At 39.8% G+C, this 27,308-nt stretch overlaps 3 protein-coding genes across 4 annotated transcripts in view; all 3 read left to right on the plus strand.

Annotated features, from left to right (window-relative positions):
- The window catches only part of pitpnm3 (PITPNM family member 3), a 48,384-nt gene extending 40,213 nt beyond the window's left edge, over window positions 1–8,171 (plus strand). For both annotated transcript variants that reach the window (XM_088381449.1, XM_088381450.1), the window contains exons 14-21: window positions 657–773; window positions 2,207–2,323; window positions 2,388–2,536; window positions 3,282–3,431; window positions 3,506–3,689; window positions 3,795–3,923; window positions 4,008–4,379; window positions 4,775–8,171. In XM_088381449.1, the coding sequence (XP_088237575.1) occupies window positions 657–773; window positions 2,207–2,323; window positions 2,388–2,536; window positions 3,282–3,431; window positions 3,506–3,689; window positions 3,795–3,923; window positions 4,008–4,322 (1,161 nt within the window). In that variant the 3' untranslated portion in view covers window positions 4,323–4,379; window positions 4,775–8,171. The remainder of the gene's footprint in view (window positions 1–656; window positions 774–2,206; window positions 2,324–2,387; window positions 2,537–3,281; window positions 3,432–3,505; window positions 3,690–3,794; window positions 3,924–4,007; window positions 4,380–4,774) is intronic.
- A 3,579-nt stretch (window positions 8,172–11,750) lies between these two features.
- On the plus strand, window positions 11,751–18,897 carry LOC148395155 (multidrug and toxin extrusion protein 1-like). Its single transcript, XM_088381466.1, has 17 exons — window positions 11,751–11,889; window positions 12,267–12,368; window positions 12,956–13,024; window positions 13,101–13,249; window positions 13,328–13,370; window positions 13,691–13,735; window positions 14,823–14,920; window positions 14,997–15,094; window positions 15,274–15,387; window positions 15,604–15,671; window positions 15,750–15,858; window positions 15,933–16,008; window positions 16,650–16,719; window positions 16,823–16,955; window positions 17,031–17,125; window positions 17,206–17,304; window positions 17,491–18,897. The coding sequence occupies exons 1-17, from the start codon at window positions 11,764–11,766 to the stop codon at window positions 17,764–17,766; spliced, it is 1,770 nt and encodes a 589-aa protein (XP_088237592.1). The 5' UTR covers window positions 11,751–11,763; the 3' UTR covers window positions 17,767–18,897.
- Window positions 18,898–19,155: 258 nt separating this feature from the next.
- LOC148395156 (multidrug and toxin extrusion protein 1-like) lies at window positions 19,156–25,940 on the plus strand. The gene is made up of 16 exons (XM_088381467.1): window positions 19,156–19,600; window positions 19,856–19,957; window positions 20,756–20,824; window positions 20,894–21,042; window positions 21,126–21,168; window positions 21,244–21,288; window positions 21,557–21,654; window positions 21,776–21,873; window positions 21,978–22,091; window positions 22,290–22,357; window positions 22,434–22,542; window positions 23,192–23,267; window positions 24,196–24,265; window positions 24,348–24,480; window positions 25,091–25,185; window positions 25,396–25,940. Exons 1-16 carry the CDS (start codon window positions 19,490–19,492, stop codon window positions 25,681–25,683), a joined length of 1,668 nt encoding a protein of 555 aa, XP_088237593.1. The 5' UTR covers window positions 19,156–19,489; the 3' UTR covers window positions 25,684–25,940.
- Window positions 25,941–27,308: the final 1,368 nt, after the last annotated feature.

The following is a 27,308-nucleotide window of genomic DNA, read 5'->3' on the forward strand; positions in this document are numbered from 1 at the left end:
AGCCTTTTCTTTTAACCCACTTTAACATCCAACAGAGATGGCAGACCCGAGTCCGCTGTAGGCTACCCCACCAAGAAAAGTTGGGGGGGGGGGGGTTAAACTGTACTAGAATACTATTGTGTTTAATCTTGCACATCCCTAATATGGGAATGACTTGTTTAAAACACGTACAAGAAAAGGCCTTTCGCGTTTTAAGCCACGTGCCATGATGCACCACCCATGAACATGTGTTAGAAAAGGGATAAACATCAAAACAAAATAGAACAAATAGACGATACCACAACTGAAGAAAAAGTTAATTTTAAGAATAAATAGGGTAACAAAAGGGAACAGACGAACAAGTGGATAAATAGCGTAACACAAGCTCACAAGCGTCGTAGCAACTGGGGCAACAAAAAGGAACAAGGGGATGAAAAAGGGGAACAAGCGAAAAGATATGTGAACAGAAAGTGTAACAAGGGAACTAATTTGAAAATGATTGAACACCCAGGGTGCCGAAGGGGCGAAAATAGAGTTAGACAAATACAAAAAAAAAAAACCACTACAAACACAGGGTAACGATATGCACCCCAAATTTGGGAATCCCTCTTTCAAAACACTGACCTGACGGATTTGTCACTGTTTGCATTGTGTCATCTCTGATTATTGGTTCACAGCTCATGCGGTGTGACTTTGTGAAGACGCAGGAAGCGGACAATCTGGACTCGGCTCCCTTCTCGCCCTCCAGCCCTCGAGAAAAGTGGCTGCGACGGAGGACGCACGTCAAGCTGAGGGTACGCAACACTGCCATTGTGTTTATGTTGCATAAACGCTGTCCTACTTTTGAGTGTTTACATGCTGAATAGACTTTATACAGACCCAAGCATTGATGGCTTTGTCATAGCTCTGCTGACTGCAAGTCTTAAAATAATTTGGCCTTGACGTGTTCAAGGTCGGAGACGTTCACGCCACCTCCGAATCTCCACGCCGAGCATAATCAAGATAGTGATGCCCTTCACCCCCTGAACCTCTGTTCAAGCTGCCGCTTTCAAAAGACGGAATTTCATTTAGCCTCGCATTGTCCTCTTCACTCTTCTATAAATAGAATTGTGTCAGCAGAAAACCATAGTAACAGTGCTGCGGTGCGTCCCATTTTTTATAGGAAATCATACCAATAGTCAAAACCGTTTAGACTTGTTTGAACATGAGGGTTGAACCACTTTGGCCTCTTGTTAATGAGGTATATTTTCGTAGAGAGAGAGAGAGACATGAGGAAGGACACTGGCACGGACAGAGGCGCGCAAACGTAAGGTAACGAGGAGACATCAGCATGAGCAGGAATAAAATCTTTGTCTAACACAGATGCCTGTGTCATGAGGAGTCATTTTTCCACGCCTCTCAGAAAATACACGTTTGCTTGGTGGGTCAGGGATCAGGGTCAGAATCGCCCTCTTTTCCCTCCTACAAGAGCAGCAGACACCGGCTGCCATGTCATACGTACATGTCGACACTGTTAGAGTCGAGCGGACCTAATGAAAGAGAACAGTTGGGAATGTTGGACTTTCTGGTTCCGTGTCACATCCTTTAAATCAATTATTATTAACGTTGGCGATGAATTGCGACCCAGTAAGTCGCAATTTTATGGGCCGTTAGTGTTTAGGAATGTGAAATCTGGGATAATGGCTATCGGTTACCCAATAAAAAAAATCTCCAGTTCAAAAAGACACATTTTGGTTTGAGGCAGCTAGTGTAGGCTCAGTTTTCCAGGGCAAATTCCTCCCAAAGAATTTGTCGGATTGCTACCAAATTCTAGGCAGACACAAAATTCTGTGCAATTTGAATGTTCGTCACTGCTTCTCAGAGGAGCACGAAGTAAAATGGCTCGCCATAAAACATGATGAAATTATTGGTAACGCAATCATGATTTCTTTGGCTCCAAATGCCAGTTTCCCCTAGCAAGATGAAATTTGGTTTGCATGTCTATCATGAGTGGATGTTAAAAAAAACTCAGAAAGTCTTCTATTTTGGTACACAGAGGCAATTTCTAGGTCACTTCCAGCAGCCCTTCAAAGGAAAACTGCTTCTAGAGATTGTGTCCAATTGTCACTAAATTTGACCCACTTGTAGTGGAAAGATGGGCAATGTAAAATTGATGCAAGTTTGACTTTTTGGAAGCAAGCTTGCCATAACATTATTAATTAACATCCAAATGTTATGTTGTCGTTAGAACGTGACCGCCAACCACCGGGTGAACGATGTCATCGCCACCGAGGATGGACCTCAGACACTGGTGGGCCGCTTTATGTACGGTCCCCTGGACATGGTGACGCTAACCGGAGAAAAGGTAATGACGCAGCCGCCCCAACACGCTACTCGCTCACAAGAGTATGCACACTTTTGTCCCATAGGTGGACATTCTGCTGATGACGCAGCCCCAGTCGGGGCGCTGGGTGCACTTTGACACGGAGGTTACCAATAGCAACGGCCGGGTGACATACACCATACCCAACGACAAGAAGCTCAGCCTCGGAGTCTATCCCATTAAGATGGTGGTCAAGTAAGTGTGGTTAGTTTAATGAAGCTATCGCACACCAACAGTTGTTGGGGAATATACTTTTTTAATATTTTCACAATCCAATTTAGCCTATTAACTACCACTACACATAAAATTTTGATGTCCAAATAAGAGTTTTAACATATTTTTGGTTGTAGACTAATTCATTTCTGTTGTCATGCATTGTAAAAATCTCATTATCAGCACATTTATCCTCATTTTATAAATTTATTTTTGGACATTTTCTTAGGTGATGGGGAGCTGTTTAGTTTAGGGTTTTTTTGTTTGGTTTGCTTTTTTCTGTGGTATTGGCATTCCCTGAGCATTTCTTTTTTGGTATTTGATTTATTTTTGAATGTATTCGAATTTTTTTATTTATATTTTTTCCCTATTACCTTTTTGTTTTTTGTCAAATGCGTTTTGAATATTCATCTGAGTGTTTTGAAAATACTATCTATTGGGTTTTTTAAAAAATGAGTTTCATTGGCAGTTAATTAGATGTGTGTAATTATGTGCTTGCCCACCATTGCATTTTTCTTTTTAAATTTAATTACCTATTTTTATTATTAATTTATGTGCGTGAGCACCACTGCATTTTTTTTCCTTTTAAATTTAATTAGCTCCTTTTACTATTAATGGTGTAACATTCCAGATCATCATCCCAATTTACTATCAGTTCAAAAGACAATTTTCCAGTACAATAGTTGCGTATGTGAGAAAAGTCTACTGTCGTTTTTCTTCCCTCAAGGGGCGATCAAACATCTGCCGAAGCCTACTTGACAGTATTGCCCCGCGGCATGGAGTGTGTAGTGTTCAGCATCGACGGCTCCTTTGCGGCCAGCGTGTCCATCATGGGCAGCGACCCCAAGGTCCGCCCCGGAGCAGTGGACGTCGTCAGGTCCGTTTCTTCTTCCACTCACCGGACACTTGATTAGGGACACCAGGATCTTTCTGAGACTTGTGTGTGTACAGGCACTGGCAGGACTTGGGCTACTTGATCATTTACATCACGGGTCGTCCCGACATGCAAAAGCAGCGCGTGGTGTCCTGGCTATCGCAGCATAACTTTCCTCACGGCATGATCTTCTTCTCCGAGGGCCTCGTTCACGACCCATTGCGACAGAAGACCATCTTCCTCAGGAACCTCATACATGAGGTACACTAGATACTGAGACGAGACCCAAGACTGAACTGAAGCTTCAACTCTTCGTTCTGCATGGCAAAGCCGCACGTCTCATTGCTTCTTTTCCTCTGTCGTTAGTGTCACATCAAGATCAACTCTGCCTACGGATCCATGAAAGACATCAGCGTTTACAACATGCTTGGTCTTGGGCCCCCTCAGATCTACATAGTAGGAAGACCTTCAAAGAAATACCAAAACCAGTGCCAGGTTGTACTGTTGATCCATTGTTAAATACAATGGTGCTGATTATTAATTTTTGTTTTCTATTTCTTCTTTGTGGGCTCGGTGAAGTTCTTGAGTGAGGGCTACGCGGCGCACCTTTCCACCCTGCAATTTGGCCACCGAGCTCGACCCAAGAAGTCGCCCTCGGTTCGCATGGTCCTCAGGAAAGGCTCATTTGGCCTCACCGCCAAACCGGACTTCCTGTGTAAGCGCACCCACCTACGCAGGACCATGTCTGTTCAGCAGCCCGACCCCCCCTGCGCGCCCAACCCCAAGCCCGAGCGAGCCCAGAGCCAGCCGGAGTCAGACAAGGACCACGGAGGGGGAGGTGGGCAAGGCGTGTGGGGGCGGGGCGTCATGCATCGCGGGGACACCACTCCTTGACGCTGGGCCAGGAGACGGATGGATTGGATGGAGGATGGCGGGAGAGTCGAGGCTCAGGTTAGATCTTAAACTGACATTGTGTGTGGATTGTGCATGGTAGTAAAATGTCAGTACTCGCCAGGAAAAGAAAAATAGCGATTGGCCAGTTCTTGTCGCTTTCAAGACCCCCCTGCAAGTGTTTTGGTTTCAAAGGGGTCATTTTCTTCTAAATTCTTAGTTAAATGTTGCACCATTTGTTTCAATAACAAATCTCCAAAAGGGTTTTGCCTCTGCAAGGGAGTTTCGGAATTTACCCATCAGTTTGTGTTATGCAGCTGACTAAGTAAAAGGGAAAAAGGTCTTATAGGAACCTGAGCAAGAAATGCTATTATTAGCAGCGGCACTTGGCATAAGACGCCGGCGGAATGTAAATGCGCTCATGATTATGTAAGAGCTGATCCACTTGTTTCCAGATCAGGGGACGCTGACTGTGACGACGGCGACGCAATCACGGGCGATGGCGGCATGGTGGCGAGAGCCTGCGGGAGCAAATAGTGCTGACGCGGCCACGCACATTAATCACAACTTTGCCGCCGATGTGACAGACTTCATTAACTCTCGCTCATATTTGCAGCTTGGTGCCGCCTCCTCCCCTCCCTTTTTTGGCGGATGAAGCCTCACTTTTGTCTTATTGCCTCAACTCGCCAAGCATTTGGCATCGGTGAAGCGCAAACTTGGAAAACATCCCCGTTTGGACCAATGGACACCAAAGCACTTTTTTGTCCCACATGTCTGCTGAACATTGTACTTGGCTCTGCCTCTAAAGGTTGCACTACCAAAGTCTGATGCAGTCATTCTGAATCCGTTAGACAGTACGCCAGGTTGTGTTTCAATTTGTTCATTTCAAGGCAGCACAGTGCCCATGTTCAAGGTTTCTCTTGGCTTGCCCCTTCTTGTGTGGAGGTGTTTTCCCTGTGCTTGTGTATCTTTTCTCTGGGTACTCCGGCTTCCTCCCAGATTCCTAAAACAAGCATGTTGGAGCATCATTGAAGGCTCTGAATTGGACAAGCACAACAGAACATGGTTTGATGTTATTTTTTATTATTTTAGAGGGAGCTTATTTTTGTTTATATTTTTAAGATTAAGGTATTTATTTTATTGACATTATCTGTCCTGGACAATGAAGGAACTATTTTAGATTTTTTTTTTTTTTTTTTTAAAGCAGTAGTATTTTTCTGTCTTCATTTTTCTTGTGTTTTTGCTATTTTTCTGAATTTGTTTTTAAAGTGCAAATTTCTTTTTTATTCAGTCGTTCCTGATTTTAAAAACATGCATATTAGGCTGACTGAAGACTCAAAATCAGGGGTGTCCAAACTACATCATGGGGTCTATTTGCGGTCAATCATCCATTTTTCAGTGGCTCTCAGCATACAGTATATTAAAAAAACATCACATGACACGGCCCGCAAGGCGGGTTTTTTTTTTTAAAGGGTAAAAGTGGGCAGAGTAAAAAGGGAGGGTATTGAATAAATAGGTGCCACTATTACGAATAAATAGTTTATATATTGTAGATATTTTCTAGATATGCACATTTACAAAAAGTTATTTCAGACTAAAATAATAACATAAATAATGAGGTGAATAAAGATAATTCAATTTTAGAAGCACATTTATGTCTTCCACTCACTGTTCTTTGTCAATGTCCAATTCATAAACACGAATGATCTTCAAGTAACTGTTTTAAAAATAATGAACTTACTACAGTTTACACTTGGTTTTGTTCTAACTGAGGAGATGGGATTTGGTTGCTGTTCATTGCAGGAGTGGCTCTATTCTAGCGGGAAGCGGGGCTGTGGCCACCCCAAAATCTTGAAAATCCTAAACCATTTGCCTTATCACCTTGAACTGAAAGCTGGTATGTAGCATTGTTTTTCAAATAGTGTTGTAACTAGGAAATATAAATAATAGAATTGCTTGCGTAATTGATTTCAGTATGTGTGACCTTTACATCATTTATACATGGCCCTCAAATGAAAAAGTCTGGACACCCCTGCTCTAAATTGTCATTAGGTGTGAAAGTGAATGCTTGGTTGTCTATTTGAGGTTGTCTATTTGCTTGTCAATGGCATCCAGTTCAGGGAGTGCCTTGTCTTTCATCTAATGTCGGCTGGGATATGCTGCAGCTCACTCACGACCATAATGAGGATAAGCTCCGTTTTCATTTCAAATCATCAGTTACAGGAATAGCAAAGACTGCATATGAGCGATTGTTCATCTTAACACGATGAAAAGCGTAATAAGGCAAAAAGTGTTGCAGCAAGCACAGTTATGAGAGCTAATGTTAGTATCAGTTGGCACAAACTGACACAATTAAGGCTGGCTTGCTTCAGAAAGAGTTTTTAGCATTAGCATTCCTTTTCCAAAGACGGCAGCAATGTCCCCTTCTTTATCGACAAGACTTAAGTGGAACACCATTTACTGTTTATTTTAACAAGAGGAAAAAATGCAAAAAAATATATATGCAAAAATCTATCCAATTTGAAGTATAATTGAGTTGGATTGTTGCATGTATGCAGAGACAAGCTGACTTGGAAAAAAAAACGGCTTTCTGTTGTCTCACAAATTTGACTACAATTTTAGGAGAAAGACAGTGATCCCTCGTTTATCGCAGGAGATGTGTTCCAGAACCACCCGTGAGAATTGAAAATCTGCGACGTAAGAACACATATGTATTTCTAAGAAATTTAAACACCAGTGTATTGAAATTTCCCAATATTGTCCCACTTATTGTTGTCGTTCCTATTCACACACGTGAGGAGTTAGTCAATCCAATTGAATCTGCCTGTGAACGTGTGCATGTGACCACTCTATTTTTCTAGAAGCAAATACTGTAAATAGAAAACAAAATTTCATCATCTTTTGGGGCCTTGGAACAGGTCTCAACTTGTTTCGTTTTTTTGCCTTAAGTCTTATGTAAAGTATTTACACTGCTGTGCAAAGAGTGTTTTCTAGTTGATGTCATTTGTCTGTGTGTGCGTGAGATGGAGTGCAAGCAAGTGAGACGGAATGTGTGTGTGTGTGTGTGTTGTTGGTATTTTTATAGTGTTGAAGGAGGTTTTGAGTGAGCTGCTTGCGATGTGTTTCACATGAATTTGAAGGAAGGGGTCAGAAGAATAAGAGGCAACAATCTGTAGCTCCTTTCCCCTCTTGTACATGCTGTTAGTGTTAGTAATTAGCGAATTAATTATTCTGTGCGTGCGTGTGTGTGTGACTCCCTGGAGTCTAATTGCACCAGTGTTGCGTGTACCATAATGTGTAAATGATTGTAATTGAGTGTACAAAATGTTGCTATAAGCAATTAAAAAATAAAAAGATGGCAAAATATAACAATAGTCATAACATGAAATGATGCGTTTAATTTGTTGGTGTCCAGTTTACTGCCGGTCGGCTGTTAAGTGTAAATACTTTTGTGGTGAAAACTGTACATGTTGAATTTGAGTGCTTTAATTTATGCTTTGAAAAAATTGTAATTTTTGACAGTGTCAGGCTGAAGACATTGTGCTTGCTGGACACTTTCTGAGGTAACACGTCTAATGGTAAGTCAAAAACATTTCAAATAATTCTAAAGTTTTGTAAAGATAACTATTGCTGTGTTTAGCAAGGCTACAAATTGAGCAAAATGTTCATGATTGTTTTATTCATTCCTTGCAAGTGTACCTCATGTTGTGGTCACAAAGTGTACACGGTGTTGTATTTACAAATATGAATACATTAAAGATGCAGTCACTCTTCCACCACCAATTGATACTTTCTTTGTGCAAAAATGGATTGATTGTTTCGTACAATAAATTGGTGTGATGGTGAATGTCATTGTGGGTTTTGCTGGACTTGTTTCATGATAGCTGAAGATGTTTTTAAGGAAGGATTGAAGGTTGTTTGCTCATTTATGGTTATTATTCGGTGACTCCACAACACATCAAGGTTAGAAGCGTTTGAGATTTACAGCTAGTTTTTGACTTTACTTTGTTTATGTTTTTAAATTTTGTTCATTTTAATTAGTTTTTAGAGCAAGATTTTATTTTTTACAAAATGTTTTGTGTAGTTTATATTAGTTTAGTGTTCATTTTAGGTTTTTTTTAATATAGAGAGTATTTTTTGATTGCATATAAAGGTCAATAAGTTTTGTGTATAAACGTACAATTCCCAAATGTCCATTTGACCTTCTTTCTTCTATATGGACGTACAACAATACCAAAACAAATGTTGTTAAAATGTTTTTGGGGGGGTGCTTCGATTCTCTTTGAGAGTGCTCGGAAACACCTAAAATGGGCTAGACACACCCACGGATAGGTGGGTGCGTGCAGGTCACATTTATGGTGGTCTCGTTTTATTATATCACAATAACTTGGCAATTAAAAAGAGCTACGTAGACTTTTTATATGTACTGCATGAAGAGTAATGGCAGTGTAAAGTACAGAAATGCTTAAATGTTTGCGCTAATGAGTTATAATAATCCATCATGTGAACAGAGCATTAATATTTAACTATGCGTGATTTGCACAAACGAACTGCTGTGCCTTTACATTCAAAGTACAATCTGTCAAACGAGGCTGACCAGCTCAGTAGCTTGATAACGCACCATTTAATTTTGTAAATTATTATACAAGAGCCTGTAAAAAATACCTTCCTTGAAGATATCAATGGAAGTGCAGACTTTGAGTAATATTCAACAACTGAAAAGTAAACAACCAGATTGCTGGAGAAGCATAATTTTCTCCACTGTACTTTGTGCAGATGTACCTAATGCATTCATTTTGTTCTGGCTTGAGTTTCTATTTAACGTTGGTGTAAACATTGTTTGATACTTGATGAACGTCATGTTGAAACACAATGATTTTGTCTTTGATTGCTTCACCAAAGTCTCAAAATCGACCTTACTCAATGGTATTGATTGGTCAAATGATGTCTGGTCATTGGAATCTAGCTCAATAAATGATATGTGATCAAATTAGCAACCAGCCTAATCCCATTTTTATTGTTAGCCTGCATGGTTGGATTTAAAATATATAAATATATATAAATACAAATAAATTACAATATGAAAACAAAATGCAAGGAGTGTATTTTGGGGGGGGGGGAAATCTTGATGTTTAGCATTACGCCCATGGGTTAAATGAGCCACCTTTCTGCCTGACAAGATTCAAGACACGACGTGCTAGCAAATGACAAGTGACACATCCAAATGGGCGGAGCTGCTCAGTGCACATGACGGCTGTGTGGCATTTATTAATTGATTTAAAGCCAGAAGGTCTTTGGTCTTGTCACATTCTTTGCCTGTCAAAGACAAAATGCTACCAGTGGACGCGTTGTCATTTTGTGCCGAGCAAAAGTGTCAGTTCCACTCAGCGTCATTCACTTTGCCCTGATTAGGCATCACAGTGCTTGTTTTTGTATTATATATTACTATTATATGGGCTGTCTGAATTGCTTTTGTTTTTAGATAAGCTTATGAATGGAGATTTTTTTTAAGCATTTACTATAACTTAATGGTCCTTGCTGAAATACCTGTAGACTATGGCCTAAATCAATTAAATACCACATAGATGCCTTGTGGTGTCACTAGGTGGGTTTTATGACCTTTACAATGACACCTGATCCCACCACGTGTCATATAAAGTCAAAGTCTGCTTTACTGTCAATTTCTTCACATGTCAAGACACACAAAGAGATCGAAATTACGGTTCCCACTATCCCACGGAGACAAGAAATATTACGCAATATACATACAAGTAAACAGCACAAAAAGTAAAAACAAGAAGGCACAAACAATGAATAAAGAAGAGCAATGAATAAATAATAAATAAACAATCATATCGCCTTAATAGTCTGCTACTCAACTAAATAAATATGAAAAATAATATATCTAAACATTACCTGGTTTGTTGTCCAAAGGATTGCTAGTTTGACGTAACACCTCACATGTCTCTTAATTAACTCGCTAGGTTGTGTCTCAGCTCGTTACTTTGCCGGTCTATTTCTTCATTAGTGGTTGTTGTAGCTTTTATTGTGGCATCTACAATAACACCACCACCATGTGGCACCTTACCCCAACAATATGAGTTGGCCACGTCAAGTAAGAGCTTCACCTTAAATACTCGCCGGCTAAGTTCAGTAGTGCTTTAGTTAATGATTTGAGTGAGTAAGTTTGGCACATCATATAGATGACCTGACTTCCTTGAATCAACTCTGGCAGTAAAACATTTTTTTCTTGAATTAGGGTGTTGCCATTATACATTACAACCTCCTCCACCTTATGGAGTTTTCTGTTGCCATGGAGACAGCAAGGCTGCATATTTGGACCCTTGTTATTTACTTCACATTGCACTGACGGCTGAAATAACGTCCTCCAACATACACCACTGCATATTTGTGCCCATCCAGTGAAAATGAGATTTCTCCAGAGGAGGGCTTCAAGGCCCTTTGGAGCGCATCTCAACAAGAGCCAATCAAACGAGGCGAGAGACAGCACTCAGTCACGCATGGAAATCATTTTGTGCATTTTATAGCCACCTGTGAGAGTAATAATAGTTCCCAAAGCCACAGTCGGTACAAGATTGCATATGCTGTGGCAAAGCCAGATGCCATTTGGCAAGAAGTGGAGTGCATCATCATCATCATCAAGACACCAGACGTGGAAAGGATGTTTTGCTATCTGGGAGCAGGCACGCGATGATGGGTTGCTGTCACTTGGTGGTAACTGCTTCACTTTTGCTGCAACCATTTATCCATCTGCAAATCCCACAGGTTTCACTTTAGAATGGACAAAAAGGGAAGCCAAGCCGCAGCATGTAGTAGCAAAGGATGTGTATGACTAAATGTAGTCACATAGTTAACTGCTGATCCCATTTGAAATGTGTTGTTAGCCAAAACAGCAGCACTGAAGCCTATAAGATGAATGCGTGGCATAGTAGAATTAAGTTTAACTTCAACTAACTTTATCAATGAAACATTTGCAAGCTGAGCACTGTGATGTCATTTTTATTTGACAGCAAGTAGCAAAATGGCCGCCCCTGAGATGGATAAAGACGGGGAATTTTGCCGCTTCCACAAATGCAACGGGAATCAGAATACTGTGTTTAGACAGCGGGGGTGCGAAAAACATTTTGCAAGGAAAATGTTAACTTACCCAGTATCAGTATATTGATATACTCTGGTTGTATCTTACATATTGCAATGTTTCATTTTATTCAATTGTAGTTTCAAACTTTCCCCTACATCGGCAGAATACATTGACGACTGAAGGGTGTCATGTCAAAACTGTTTCACTGCTGGCTGGCTGGGTTAGCGCAGCGGCTAACTGCCTCGCCTACCGCTGATTAATTAGTAACCTTTAAAGTTTGCATAACAAGAGGTGATCTCTGTACAGAGGACAAATGAGGGTGCGTTCAAGAGAGGGAGACACATGCTCTACGCAAGCATGGAGGAAGCCACGAGTGACAAGATATTCTGCTGCAGATGGATGCGTCGCAAGCTCCCCAAGGCCCTCAGGGAGGAGGTGTACCACCTCTTGAGGATGATGGGGCCCCTGGTAAGCACGCTTGCTTTACGGCACAATGCATTAGAGCATCGGTGTCAAACTCAAGGCCCGGGGGGCAGATACGGCCCGTCACATCATTTTGTGTGACCCGCAAAGACAAATTGTGGATCAAATTCATGTGGCAATACTAAGATTGTCTTCACTTTTAAAAACTACAGATATTGCTAGTCATCTTTTTAAAATATTTGAACAGTTTTACTAATTTCTGATTTCAGCTAGTTGCGTATATTATATTGTATATAATATAAGGCATTGACAGTCATAATGGCCCTCAGAAGGAAACTATGAGTACAATGCGGCCCGCGACAAAAATGAGTTTGACACCCCTGCATTAGAGGATCACTCATCCATCCATTGTGTCTTCTTAGTTGGTGGCTCGAATCCTCAGTTATTTGCTTCCGTTTGTGGTGACCATGTTTTGCGGACACCTGACGAATGAAGTGATGGCTGGCTACGGATTAGCATCTGCTGTGAGTAGGAATGCCCAATGGCTGGGCAAGACGATTATATACTACATGAAGTCTTTTCCTGTTCTTTTTGAGGTGTTATTGGCATTTTTCAAGGAAAATTGTGTATCTCCATTTGTTTGCCTCCAAAGATTACTTGGACTTAGCTGCTTTGCATTGGAGAATTTTCTTTCTTTATATATAAGAAAACAGCCATTAGTAAATGCTGTTCTACCTAGGTTTTTTTTTATTTGTTTGAGATTTCGATACCTATTTCTCCAAAGTGAAACCAGTAGAAAAAACACTCGGTCGTACAGCTCCAGTCAGTCAGAATGATTTCTACAGAATGAAAAAAACATGTCCAAACTTTTGACTGGTAGTAGTAACATTTTTTTTTTTTTTTTTTTTTAAATGCAGGAAAATGAATTGCTCTTGTTTTTTAAATTGATCTGTAGTTACATACTTTTTATTGGACACACTGTTTTTACTTTTGCACATACATGCTCTTCATTTGAGCTATTACATATGCATTTTTGTGGAGATAGATGTTTTTGTTAGATAAAGTTGTGATGCAATCAATGAGCAATGTGTTTGTTGTCTTTCTTTTGTAGACCATCAATATCACCACTGCAGCGACAGGCCTGGGTTTGGGCTTTGCACTTGATACTTTGGTCGCTCAGGTCTGAGAAATCTCACTTATACATTGACACCCCTCTTACCCAACCTTGATCACTAAATAAAATCAACATGCAACAGACCTTTGGCAGTAGGAACCTGCTGCGCGTGGGCGTGATCCTGCAGCGAGGCATCATCATCCTGCTGTTGTTCTGTCTGCCCTGCTGGGGTCTGCTCCTCAATGCACAGAGTCTTCTGCTGCTTATGGGCCAAGACCCCGAGGTCACCCGGTAACTAATGTGACCACTTCGCAGCACAATCAATCATCAAAGTGTGATGGTCTACAACGCTGACTATTGTGATTTCAGGATTGCGCAGTTGTATATCACGGCATACCTCCCAGCAATACCAGTAAGTTGTTTTCAGTGTTGGACTTGTTTCTATGTTTGTGATGATGTAGTAGTGCTCAAAGAAATTGGCTTAAGTCAGGTAATTGAAGACCCAAGTAGCAAATGCACGCCCAAAGAAAAATTTATTACATTATTGTTATTCATCAGAGGGATCTTTCAAACTGTGCTTTGTTTGGTCCCCCACCTCGGACTTATTCGCCATGCTTGCCAGAGGCGTAAAGCTCCTGGAATCATGGCTCAGGAAGGTGTCACTGTTTTTTTTCTAGGCAAAGTTGACCCTTACTGTCTTCTGTGACTAATAAATGTCTATCTGTCCTTTAGGCAATGTTTCTATATCACCTGCAGCTCTCCTATCTTCAAAATCAGGTGCACAAATACACATGCTCCCATCATATTCCTTCGTCATTGTTACTTTACTATGTCAAATGACATTTTGAGGGCTTTTCCGTACTCAAATACGCATTTTGACAATCCTGCCCCATCCAAATCTTTATGACATGCCATAAAACGCAAAACTGTAATAACTCAACTCTCCCTAACCAGTTGAAGAAAAAAAAAAAAAACACTGGAGTGCATCCTAAGTTTATTGTAAGCTTACTGTTGGCTTGTTTGCTGCTCTAATACATACAATGTACAGTGGTGCCTTGGGATATGAGTTGAATTTGTTCACTTAGCAACTCTTCTAAATTATCCTCCGTTGTTGAAATGAAGCCTCACAAAAATGGTAATGATGTGCTATTTAATAAGAAAACTAGTAATCATTTATATTTCACTTAAAAACCAGATAACTAAATAAAATAGAATGAAAAGAATTCAACCATATTTTCTTTTTCTTTTTTTTTTTTGCTTCAACTCAATTAACATTCGGCTGCTCCTTCTGGTGTGCAGACCTTGTCCATCTGCGGCCAATATAATATAGACATAATATAGACAAACTAATCAGTAAGCCACAGTAATATAAGCTGTTCTTCACAGAAGGTAAAAAAAATATATACTGTATGCCTGTGAGTATAGAGACAAAAATTCTTGTTTCCATGTGTAGCTTCACCATTTGTGCTCAAATCATTAGGTGTTTTAGATTGTTATTAATCTAAATGACCTTGCCCAAAGTATACAGTAAAGTAATTATTTTGTTTTATGTTTAGTTTGACAGTAAACTTCAACTGGGAATTACACTAAACAGCGTGAAGCCTCTTTTTTTTGAAGAATTTATCACTGCCAGACTGGTGCTGGTTATGAAGTAAGTTGAGTTCACTCTCATCACACAGCATTTGGATAAAAACAAATTGCACGCTTGTCAAAGCAAAAAATTGGTCAAACAACGTCTCATATCACCCCCCCCCCCCCCCCCCCCAAAAAAAAAAAAAACTCCAAAGTGAGATTGCTGGTATCTCAAGGCACCAATGTATTAGGAGCGACCGGTTCTCACTGTATTGTGCTGTCATCGTTTAAGGGGATAATACTACCACAGATGTACGCTGCCGCCCTGGCAAATGTGGCAAACTTGCTGACTAACTACATCTTCATCAGCGTGCTTGATTTTGGAGTGTAGTAAGTGCAACGCACGCATACACAACCACACAAATGTACAGGATATGTGTTGTGGTATGAGACTTTTTTTTTCCAGTGGATCTGCAGCAGCAAGCACCCTGACAGATATCTACCTTTGTGTTTTCCTGTTTGCTTACATTTGGTGGAAGAAGCTGCATAAAACGACATGGGGAGGTAACATGAAATATTTTTATCCTCTATATTCTTTGTTGCTTATTTATATTTTCATTAAATAAGCGTATGTAAAAGCCGTAAACAAAGCTGGATAATACATCGTAATCTCCGGATGCGCTTCAGTCGTGTACGCGTACGCAATGTTGTCTCCATAAATTCGTGTCTTGCGACCCCTGCAGGATGGTCTGTGGAGTCGCTGCAGGAATGGGGCTCCTTCATGAAACTGGCCATCCCCAGCACACTCATGACGTGTTTTGAATGGTGGATTTATGACTTGGGGGGCTTGTTTGCAGGCAAATATGTTTTTCCTAATTTCAATGTTATACTTTCGAATCATGCTTTTTCATTTATTCTTTTCATTCCGTTTATTGTTTATTCTTTCATGCAGTTTCATTAATTTTATGTTCTACAATTTATGTTATGATATCCAATTTTTTTTTTTTTTTTATGCATCACAATTAATTTCAAGAAGTCACTTTATTACAATTCTTTTGTATCGTCCATGGCAGGGATGCTTGGTAAAGATGAGTTGGCGGCCCATCACGCCTTGATAACAGTGGGAAACCTAAACTACATGGTATAGCCCGTCAGGAAATCTTGTGCAAGTTTTGTGTCTTCATAAAGTCAACTATATACATTTCATACAAAATGGTAGGTGACAGTTGGCATCCAAGTGGCGGCGTGCGCTCGAGTGGGCAATGCTCTCGGCGCTGGGGACACGGCAGGAGCAATTCTCACATGCAAAGTGGCACTGACGCTTTCAGGTCAGAAGCTGGTGTGTGCTGGTTGTCGTTCCCGGTGTGGCGTCATGCAATGTTTTTCTTGTTTTTTTTTCCAGTTGCATTTGCCGTTGTTCAAGCCACCGTGGTCGGAGCGACAAAATCCGTCATTGGCTTCCTCTTCACCTCTGACCCGTGAGTTTCTTGGATTGTGTCACATTTTGTGTAATTCTACAAGTTTCAGCCGTGATTTCATAAAAACGACATGGAATATTCTAGGGGGGAGGTGGTCGTAATAAAATCAGTCGCTAAAAAATGTCATAATAGAGTGTAAAATCAGAACAACATGAGGAAATATTATCATTACGTTATTATAAACGTTTCATTTGTAAAAGGACATTTCTAATGGTGAAGAAAAAAAACGAAATCCTCAGATTCAGAATTTGTGAAAAATTGAATTGCAATAACATGAAGAAAAAGTAACGCTATTATGTGGATGAAGTCATTTAATGAAAAAAAGTTGTTTATTCAGTAGAGGCAATTATTTGAAACTCAAGTTAAAAAATTTATTATACTTTTACAGGGGAAAAGTTGTAATGTTACAAGAATAATTTGCAATGGTTAAGTCGCTATATTACTTACATTTTCCTGTTCTGAAAAAAAACCACTTAAATCAATAAAAAAAACTAACAATTTGTATGAGGGGTTAAGGTAATCTTACAAGAACAAAGTCTTACTATGCCGTAAAATTAACAGCACATAGATAGCATTTATTTTGTCCCCATAATAGGAACCATAAAACATAGAAATAACATTTGACTAACATGACCTTTTAGGAAGATCATCAGTCTGCTGTCTCACTTGATGAGCATTTACTGCGTCCTACAGTTATTTGAAGCCATTGTGGTTTGTAACAAAATCTTTAAATACAAACATTTTTGCATTCAAAATACAAAAAAATACAAAAAATTGCATATATATATATATATATGTGACTGTCCCGTTTCAGGGCGTGTCTGGAGGGATCTTTATGGGATCGGGGAAGCAAAAGATACCCGCGGTGGCTAACTTCATCGGCTACTACTGCATCGGCCTCTCCATCGGTGTCGTGCTGATGTTTGTCTCCCAACTAAGCATTTTCGGTATTGACCTGATGCTTGTTTTGACACAAACAAGACAGAGTCATCTGTCAGTGTTTTTGGTGTTTTTTTTCACAGGTTTTTGGCTGGGTCACCTCATTTGTGTGGTTCTCCAAGCCATCTTCTACATTGTGGTCATATTCAAACTCAATTGGAAGAGCATCACAGAGGAGGTGTGAGTGTGGAGCAGCGATGAGTTCCGAATCATCAAAAAGCTTCAACAAGACTTGCTTATGTGGTTATTGGATTGCAGGCACTGAAACGAGCCCAGGCTAAGCCAAATGTGCCATTACTGAACACAAGTGCTGCGGCTATTGACCAAAATGGAGAGCAGACACAAGTACAGCACACTGTAAGTGAAACACTTTTTTTTACTCACACTACTCAGTATGACTCTGCACTACCCACTACTGAAATGTTACTAACTTGCTGATGATTGGCTAATTAACTTACTAACAGACTAACAAAGAGATGATTGATCGAGCATGCTGACATAATCAATTGTCTTGTGCTTGTATTCTCATAAAATGATAAAAAGTCAATGGAAGGCTTCACGCACGTATGCGACGAATGTCCCGATGTCGATTCAAAGAGTCCGCCCGGCAACAAGGAAGACGCCGGACATCTCTCTGTTTCCCAGCTGGTTCTCCGGCGAGGCATCACCATGGTTACTGCACTGGGCCTCCTGGCAGTGGGCACTTGCGTGCATTTCCTGGTCCCGCTGCCCGAGAGCTCAATGCTGCTCCACGCCAACCTCACGTTCAATAATACCACAAACAGTCCCCTGCAAACTGTTACAATGCTGGACTGGTGAAGACAAGATGAAACTTCAGGAATCCACATTGTCAAGGTCATCCAGAAGATAAGACTGAATACTGATCACTTTTATTCTCAGCGCTATTGTTGGAAGGTCACTTTAAGTGCATTTTTTCTTGTTTGATTTTATTTTCTTTCATTTCCTTTTTTTATTATATATACTTGTGTTGAGCCAAAAGAACTAATAGGACTGAAAGTCTTTTATATTATATGACACAAATAAATGTTGGGAAAGGTGAGTATAACCGTGATGATAATACTACTACTTCAGAAATACTTTAAAAACTATCTGAAAGTCGTAATATCATTTGATGCCTTTTTTAAAACAAATATGAATCCGTCTTATTAAGCCTCGTTTTTTCTTATTCATACATTTGAAATCAACACACAGTGGGCCCTATTGTCAGGCAGGTGTGCTGGCGCCGGGCGTATGTAATAGAATGCGCCTAGTTCGCCACTAGATGGCACTAGATTTCACACAGTCCCTTTAAGAATCATGGGGAAGACCACTGACTTGACCGTTTGTGAAGGGAACTATCAGTGCAAAGGTCTGAAAAAAATGACAAAAGAAGCTCAATGTTCAGAGTGCTGTATAAGAGATCAAACAGTATTAAAAGGAAGGGGAAAAATGTGGCCGGAAAAGAGGGGGGAGTGGCCTGAGGCTGGTGTCTGTGCATCAAGAACCACTAATTACATGGGCTACAACTATAGAATTCCATGTGTCAAGCAACTCCTGAACCAAAAGCAATGTCAGAAGCATCTGTGCTGGACGATGGAGAAAAAGTACCGCTGGGCCAGATAATCTAGCCATGGAAAAGAATTCCAACAATTTCAACCATGCACCTGTAAACAAAGTTGCAGCTACACTGCCCTCTTTATATATGCATACTTTGTATTCCACATTATGTTTCACACTCCATTCCCTCCTACAAAACAGCAATGGAGGAGTGCTTCCTATTTCGTGTACCTGTTGCACAGTCACAACAAAGGTATTCTATTCTAATTGAGATTTTATTTGGTGCAATGCGCTCCATGTACAAATGTCTTTGCTTGCATGCTATTTTTATTATTTTATTTTCCTATATGCACTATTTCTGCTCAAACAATGCAAATTTCCCTATTGTGAGGCTAATAAAAATATCCATCCATCATCTGAACTTCTGATTCCATCAAAATTTGATGCTATTTTATATTGGGGGGTACACGTAAAACACAAATAGTAACAAAAGCAGGGTTGATACAGGAAGCAGGCTTGACATACTGACAACTTGTCCAACCTGACATTAGGCCTATATGACAGAATAAAGGTGACATACTAAAAGGACAAAGCATAAAGAACCCATAAAAAAATGATACAGCAAGGAATGACCAGTTTCTACAAGAAATGCACTATATAAAATACACTGGATTAAAAAAAATTATGAATACTGTACCTTCCTCACTGAACAGACATATGTGTATTTCATTGTTATAATAAATTTGAAAGAGGAGTTACAAGGAGTACTAAAGATGAACTCCTGTGATCTGTTGTTTTGATTGCAGCATGCTCTCTTCTTTTTCAACAATCTCAATTGTTTCAGCTGCCCTTGGCGGGGTTCCGATGGAACCAAGCAAGCACTCCATCCTCATCGACATCCTGGCTTTTGAAGTTATAACAACAGACAGGAACAGTGAAAAGACAAAAGTGTACTTTCCCCAAAGTGTGTGGTGGAGAAGAAGACATGGCGCCGGGATCGAGTGACAAGATGTTCGTTTGCAGTTGGACCTGTCCCAAGATGCCCCTGAGCTACAGAGATGAAGTGTGCCACATCTTGAGAATGGCTGGGCCTGTGGTAAGATGACACACTGACCACAGCTATTGCAATGTGTTGTTTATTATCTATTTGGAAACTCAAATTAGGTCCCACTTGGCCATAATTCTATGTACAAAATTCTCAGGGGCCCACAACAACAAAGAAAACCAACTAAGCTCTAAAAAAAGAAAAAAAATTCTGGGGATCCAATTAATTGAATAACTAAAATGAAAAAAGAAACGAAAAAATTTGATGGAGTAAAATATGTTCTGTGCTCTCATTATTTGTCTCTAGTTGCTCTCTCGGTTCCTTAATTATCTGCTTCCCTTCGTGGTCACCATGTTCTGCGGACGTTTGGGCAACGAGGTGATGGCTGGATATGGATTAGCGTCGTCTGTAAGTGCTTTTTTTATCTTCTATGATTGATCGAATTAATTGGTGCTCTCCACCCCTCCCCCTTGAGAATGCTCCTAGCTTTGTTTATTTGTCAAGAAATCACACTAACACAAAAAAGTATACCAAACCGTCATTACACTTTTAATCTAATGCATAAAATCACATTGATGGCTAGACAGACAGACAAATAAATAAACAAAGAAATAAAAAAATAAAAATAAATGAAAAAGTGTAATTTTTATATGCCATTACATTTTAAATCTTGGGCACCATCTGGAGTGCGTTTTCATAGCGTCACAATTTCTGAAGCCCTGATATGGCATAAATAGCCATACGTAGCTGCTCTATAATTTAGCCTTTCCTCACAAGCCCCACGGGTTTAGTCATCCCTCATATGCTGTATTAAATAGCTGTTACAGTTATCCAATTTTGTGACTTTTATATGTCACACACATCCTTCAGCATTTGTGAAAATGTTGGAGCACTGCTTCCAACCTCAGGAAATGTTCATCTTCAATCTTTTTTATTTTGTGAGGGGAAAGTATTACATTTATCGCGGGGTGAAAAAAAAACATGGAAATGCAAGTGGAATTATTATACTAGCATTTTATTCTACTTTTAATCAGCCACAATTTCCAGTTGATGTAGTGAAAATACTGTGCAAAATTCCACCCTCCCAATTTTTTGAAGGCATGCACGCATGCCCTTTAATCTCTCCCCAGGGTTGGCCCACCCCCTCGTCTTGTATTTAAGAAGGGCAAGAAAATCCACACATGGCATGTTTATGCTTCTTTTCAGACCATCAACATCACCACAGCAGCAACAGGATATGGTCTTGCTCTTGCTTGTGATACATTGGTTGCTCAGGTTTGGAAAGCCGATGATATATTTTCACATAATGCAAATAGCCTATACACCAAACTGTGTCCACCACAGACCTTTGGGGGTAAGAACCTGCTGCGAGTAGGCGTGATCTTGCAGCGAGGCATTGTCATCCTGATGTTGTTCTGTCTGCCCTGTTGGGGTCTGCTCATCAATGCCCAGAGCCTCCTGCTGCTTATGGGCCAGGACCCCAAGGTCACCCGGTAACAGACCAACAGAATATCAACATACACACCTGTATCATACACATATGATTTGAATGCATAAATCATCCTGTTGGTTTCAGAATAGCGCATGTATACATCATAGCCTTCTTGCCAGCCGTGCCAGTGAGTTGCAACTTTACTGTGTAAAATTAGCATGTTATTATTACGATGGTGTCATATTGTATTGTGGTTTGTTAGGCAATGTTTCTGCACCATCTTCAAGCATCTTATTTGCAGAACCAGGTGAGAATGCATGATAGCGGTGAATTTATTAAAGGCTTTAGTGTGGCCTTTTTTCTCTCTCTCTCTCTTTAACTAGAATGGGATCCATGTGATAAGTTTTGAGTATTAAACCCTCCTAAAAAATATTAATGATGAACAAAAAAATAGAAAGTTTCTGATTCTTATGCGAAAGAAAAAGGTCAAATATTTTGTTGTTTTTATTTCATTCTGGCACCAATGCTGTGGTCAGTATCTAAATAGCCTGTTTGTGTCTTTATATGTATTTCAGGGTATAATACTTCCGCAGATGTACACTGCAGCCATGGCAAATGTTGCCAACTTGATGATGAATTATGTGTTCTTACACTGGTTCCATCTAGGAGTCTAGTAAGTTCGCTTTAGTTTCAATCATCAAACCATAACATTACATGCACTGTGTGCAAACATGAGTCTCTCTCCGCTTTTATGCATTTGTGCGTTTCTCTGCCTCTTTGTGTGCGCCACCCAGTGGATCTGCAGCTGCCAACACACTCTCTCAGATTAGCATCTGTGTTCTATTGTTTGCTTACATACGCTGGAAGAAACTGCACCTATCAACATGGGGAGGTGAGTCTTTGATGACCTGGGGGCCCCACCTATACACGTCTCTTTGTTTGTTTGGCCCCATTTGCTGTATGTCTACTTCTCTAAGCCTCAGAAATTTCCTACAGGTTGGTCAATGGAATCTCTGCAGGAGTGGGGCTCCTACATGAATCTGGCTGTTCCGAGCATGCTCATGAAATGTTTCGAGTGGTGGCTCTTTGAGTTGGGTGGATTCTTTGCAGGTACCTACCTACCTACCTACCTACCTACCTACCTACCTACCTACCTACCTACCTACCTACCTACCTACCTACCTACCTACCTACCTACCTACCTACCTACCTACCTACCTACCTACCTACCTACCTACCTACCTACCTACCTACCTACCTACCTTTTTTACCTACCTAGTTTTATCATGATGTCATTTTGCTATTCAGGGATGTTGAGCAAAGATGAACTGGCCGCCCAGCACGCAATAACGATGGTGTCTATTCTCACCTATATGGTAAAATAGTAACGTGTTTTGAAATAAACCACATTTGTATTGGCTTCTTAAATTCATAACCTCTTTGCCTGTTTAGTTGCCTTTCAGCATACAGGCCGCGGCATGCGCACGAGTGGGCAATGCCCTTGGGGCCGGGGACACGGGCAGGGCCATCCTTACCTGCAAGGTGGCGCTCAGCCTCGCAGGTAATTTTGAGTTTTCATTTTATTTCATCTGTGAACATAATGTGTCTAGTAGATAAGAGTATGAAAAGACAAAGAACCCTACAAACTTGATGTACATAAATATATATACACTGTGCTCGCGAGAACCTGCCAGGTGCCAGGCCAGATTAATGACTGACTTTTGTACATTTTCAAAAATACAATGAATCTTCATCTGTATTTTTTGATGAATTTTGTGGATTTGTACAAAAAAAAAAAATTTTTTTCGTGGACCCCTGAGATATCCTTGGCCCCAGTCCATATAACCTTTCATCCAAATAAAAACAATGTTGTTTTCATAAGACTTTGACTATTTTACCTGAAATAAATTTTAGGTTAAGCCTGAGACTTTTACCTTACAGAAAATTGCATTTTTAAAAACTCTTAGTTTTTCCTGGTAAAAAAAAATATTCCTCACCATCACTAAAAATCCACATTTTCCCCCAGAGAATACAAACATTTTCCTTGAAAGAATAATCTTACAAAATATAATTTTCCCAAAGAATAATGTTTTTTTTCTCTCAAGAAGGGACAACTAGATTCTTTTTGTCACAGTATGCAGTATTTTTGTCAGTGTGGTGGTTACCAATACCCTTTGTTAAATCAGAGTTTGTGTTTGTGCTGTCTTCAGGTGCATTTACAGTTGTTGCAGGCATCATTCTTGGCTCCACGAAATCAGTGATTGGCTTCATCTTCACCTCTGATCAGTGAGTGGATACTACTATGTACATTGGTTAATATTTAAAGTTGCAAACCACACGTTGCTGGACTTCTTATATGTTGAATTGGGCAAAAACATCTCCATAAAAACTAAAAAGTAGAAACGATCTCTTGTGGGATCAAACTAACCAAAATAAAACTATTATTTAAATGTACAGACATACATTAAGATTGAATAAATAAAATATTAATTTCTCAAAATGTCTTTTGTACTTTCTAACTCGTCCAAATTGTAAATAATGTAAGAAAAACTAGGGATGTTCAGACCACTTTTTTTCAGTCTGGTACCAATACAAGGATGCAACTCTCAATAGTCACCCATACCGATACCAAGTACCGATACCACCAGTACTTTTGATCCATAAAATTTCCCCAAAAAACAATGACAGATAATTTTTAAGAAATACCTATACAACCCAATGAAAAAATTTTACTTACAACTGCATGAAATTAATAGCAATTTTATATTTTCTTATTTCCAATTTCTAGTTCCTGATCACAAGACGGCCACAGGAGGACTGTTACCTTGAAATAAGACTGATATCGGTACTCATCCGTCCATTAAAAAAAGAAACTGTTTAGTCTCATAAAGTTGCATTCTTATTCCTCAAAAAATTCAGTTTTTCGAAAAATCTAAAAAGATTCAGAATTTCATTCTTCAAGAAATACAATGTAATCCAGTAAAATGACAAAAAATGACATGGGATTTGAAAAATCTTGACTTTTTTAAAATACTATGTCTTCTACTTTAATGTTTACAAGTTTTTTCTGAATTCTTTATTTGACCTACTTTCCACTAAGGTCTTGCCCCAAAAATGTAAAAGAAAAAGTAAAACATCTCTCTTGGTCATCCAAGATGTTTGTCTATGATTTTTTTTTGTACATTGTTAAACAAAATGATATATATATTCACAGAAATATCGTCAATCTGGTGTCGCTTGTGATGAACGCATACATCTTCCTTCAGTTCTTTGACGGCCTCGTGGTGAGTCTTGCGTGCGCTCATTGATGGATCAGAGCAATCAAAATAGTAAATACACTCGTTTTGTTTTTTTCTGTACGGCTAGTCTGTGTGCACAGGCATCTTTCTAGGAACAGGAAAGCAGAAGATTCCAGCTGTGGCTAACTTCATCGGATACTATGGCATCGGACTCACACTTGGCGTTACGCTCATGTTTGTTGTGAATCTCAGAATTTTAGGTAGGTCATGTCTTTATGTTATTGTTGCATTCTGATCTTTTATTTTTCCAACCAGGTTTGAACAGTTGTCGCTTTGTTGCTCCCCCTTACTTGACTTCAGGTTTCACAACCAGTTCCCAGCAGGTGTTATTGCTGGTTCTTTGTACTTGCTATGTTTGTTTTCTTTTTTTCTATCATCAGGTTCGACAAACGAGATTCAAAGAGTTTCTTATTTGTCCCCAGAGCATCATTGTTCAGCTTTCACAATTTAAAATAAAACTACAATAAAACTTCCACTAGATCGTTTTAGTTTGAAACTGTATATTTGAAAGAAAATGAAAACAGGAAGTATTTCAGCGCAGCCTAATTTTTGCTGGAAATTGAGAATTATTGAATGTCAATCTCTGTAATCCTGCTTTTCACACCTACAGAAAGTGACAGCTGTAGATTTATTTTATAATGTGAATCTTTACGCATATTTAAATAGGAAATTTCCATAACATGATTTTCATTTATTGCTGGGGGTAGTCCGGGATGTAAAATAGAAGGGAGACTACTACACATACAGATAACCTTAGAGATTGAATAAATACTGACCAATTATGGATTTTTCTTTCTTTTTTGTTCCAAGGTTTCTGGCTGGGCATTCTGATTTGCTTTGTCTTGCAGTCAATCATTTACATCATTATCATCTTTAAGTTGGACTGGGAGAGAATGACAGAGGAGGTAAATTCCAACGAAATGACAAGCTTACTTGATCATCGAATGTTAATTTGCTCACCCAAATGCTTTGCAGTTTAGTGTTCCCCAACTTTGTTGTATATTTTGCGTAAATTTGGAAGTGGTTGATGAAACAACTTGGGAAGAGTTTGAATGAAATTTCGACAACACTTGCATTCTGTAGTTGCTGGTTTTGTTTTGTCTTTGTCTTTCCAGGCTGTGAAGCGTGCCCACAAGAGCACACACTTGGCCTTAATGAGTCTATCTGAGCAGGAACAGAACAGGATTGATACAAGCGATGGCAACACAGTTACTCAGCAGCAGGCAAAAGCAAACCAGCTCCCTCTGAACCAGCTGCTGCTGAGGCGAGGCCTGACGCTGTTGGCCGCCCTCGCCCTGATGACAACAGGCACTTGCGTGTACTTCCTTGTACCCGTGCCGGTGACCCCGTTTCCTAAAAGTAATCTGACTACAACGGACTCCGGCAATAGCACATGTTGCTGATCATGGAGTCAGATGACGAGCTTGTCATATTTATTTGATTCATAGTTTACACAAAGGACAACTGTTGCAAGATCCTGCAGTTGCACTGTAGTCAAAAATGGTTTCACGTTAGCTTTTTCTTAGGCGATACAAATTAAGACTAGAACTATATTCTAATTTATCTTTATACAGTGTAGGGATTAAAGGCAAGCATCAGTATATATTTTTTTGACATAATTGTGGGAAGAGTGAATAAAAAATAACTAAGGTTCAAGCATGACAGTTGCAGGTGAATCAAGTTCTTATGTCCATTTGTCCACTGCCAGCGGCACAGTCACAACGAGAGGAACTTCAACCGGGCAGAGAGCGCGATACTAGACCATCTCTGACAAATGAAAATCAAAATATAAATGTTTACACTGAAGTGGAAATATTGTTAATATGTAAATGTCAACTTTGGGAAAACTTAAGTCTTATTTGTACAGGCATATTTACCAGTGTCTGAGATTTTCCCTACTAGATTTTGATCAGACAATATTCAGAAAACTGAAACAGGCAATAACGTGCCAAAAAGTATTGCGCAAAGAGCTTTGATATGGTTTGGCATGTTACTTCCCTTCCTATTTATAAATATTTACTGTCTGCATTTTGCCAGGAGATGGAGCCACTGTATTTTTAACACCCCTTAGATTTTAGTGCTGCTATATTTTTTGTAAGCACATTTTCGAACATTTTTAAAATTATTCTCTATATCTGTCTTTCTCAGGGACGTGCGGTCAGAGGTGGCAACGCCTCCCCTGCCATGAAAAGGGGGGGGGGGTTAATTCAATTGTTTTTATTATAAAGTCATTTTCCTTTTAATTTCAATAGTTTTGTATCATTTTAAATCAAAATCAGCAGAATTTTTATAGTTATTTTGAAACCGAAGACGATTCGCTCGGAGGAGCCAACTTCCTGTCTCGCTTCCTCTGAGGATTGCGTCATGACGTAACTTCCCGTTCACGAATGAGGCGTGAATTGCATTTCCCGAGTAAACGAGTCAGTGATTTGCATTTCCAGTTCATCGCGAGAACGGATCAGTGAGGGAACTAATTCTGACTTTCCCGTTCGTGAACGAGTTAATGGGTGAACTCCCTTCCCGTGTATCAACGGATCAGTCACTGAACGTGTTGCGTCTCCTGGTGTGAACGATGTAAGCCAGAATGTAGATTTACGATTTGCCAAGGAAAGAAAGAACCACTCACTGAAACACCACTTCTTTCATGCACGTTTTCTCCAAGCTAATGGCTAACTTTATTGCATGAAGGGATGCGCCGTTACGCAACAGCGGGGAGACTTTGCTTCTCTTTGGGTAACCTTGATTTTATAACAGTTATAGTAGTTTTTAGATAACATGTATGCATATATACGCCTAAATATTGTTATCCAATATATCTACTGCAATTTCACATTGGATTGCTGGTTTGAAATTTACTTTAAACATTATTATTTAATATTTATTATTGTTATTATTATTATTATTATTTGTGCCCTGCGATTGGCTGGCAACCGGTTCAGGGTGTCCCCCACCTACTGCCCGATGACGGCTGGGATAGGCTCCAGCACACCCGCGACCCCCGTGGGGACTAAGCGGTAAGGAAAATGGA

This window comes from Syngnathus floridae, chromosome 7 (genome assembly GCF_059516105.1).
Source record: "Syngnathus floridae isolate MCC-2025c chromosome 7, RoL_Sflo_1.0, whole genome shotgun sequence".
NCBI lineage: Eukaryota > Metazoa > Chordata > Actinopteri > Syngnathiformes > Syngnathidae > Syngnathus > Syngnathus floridae.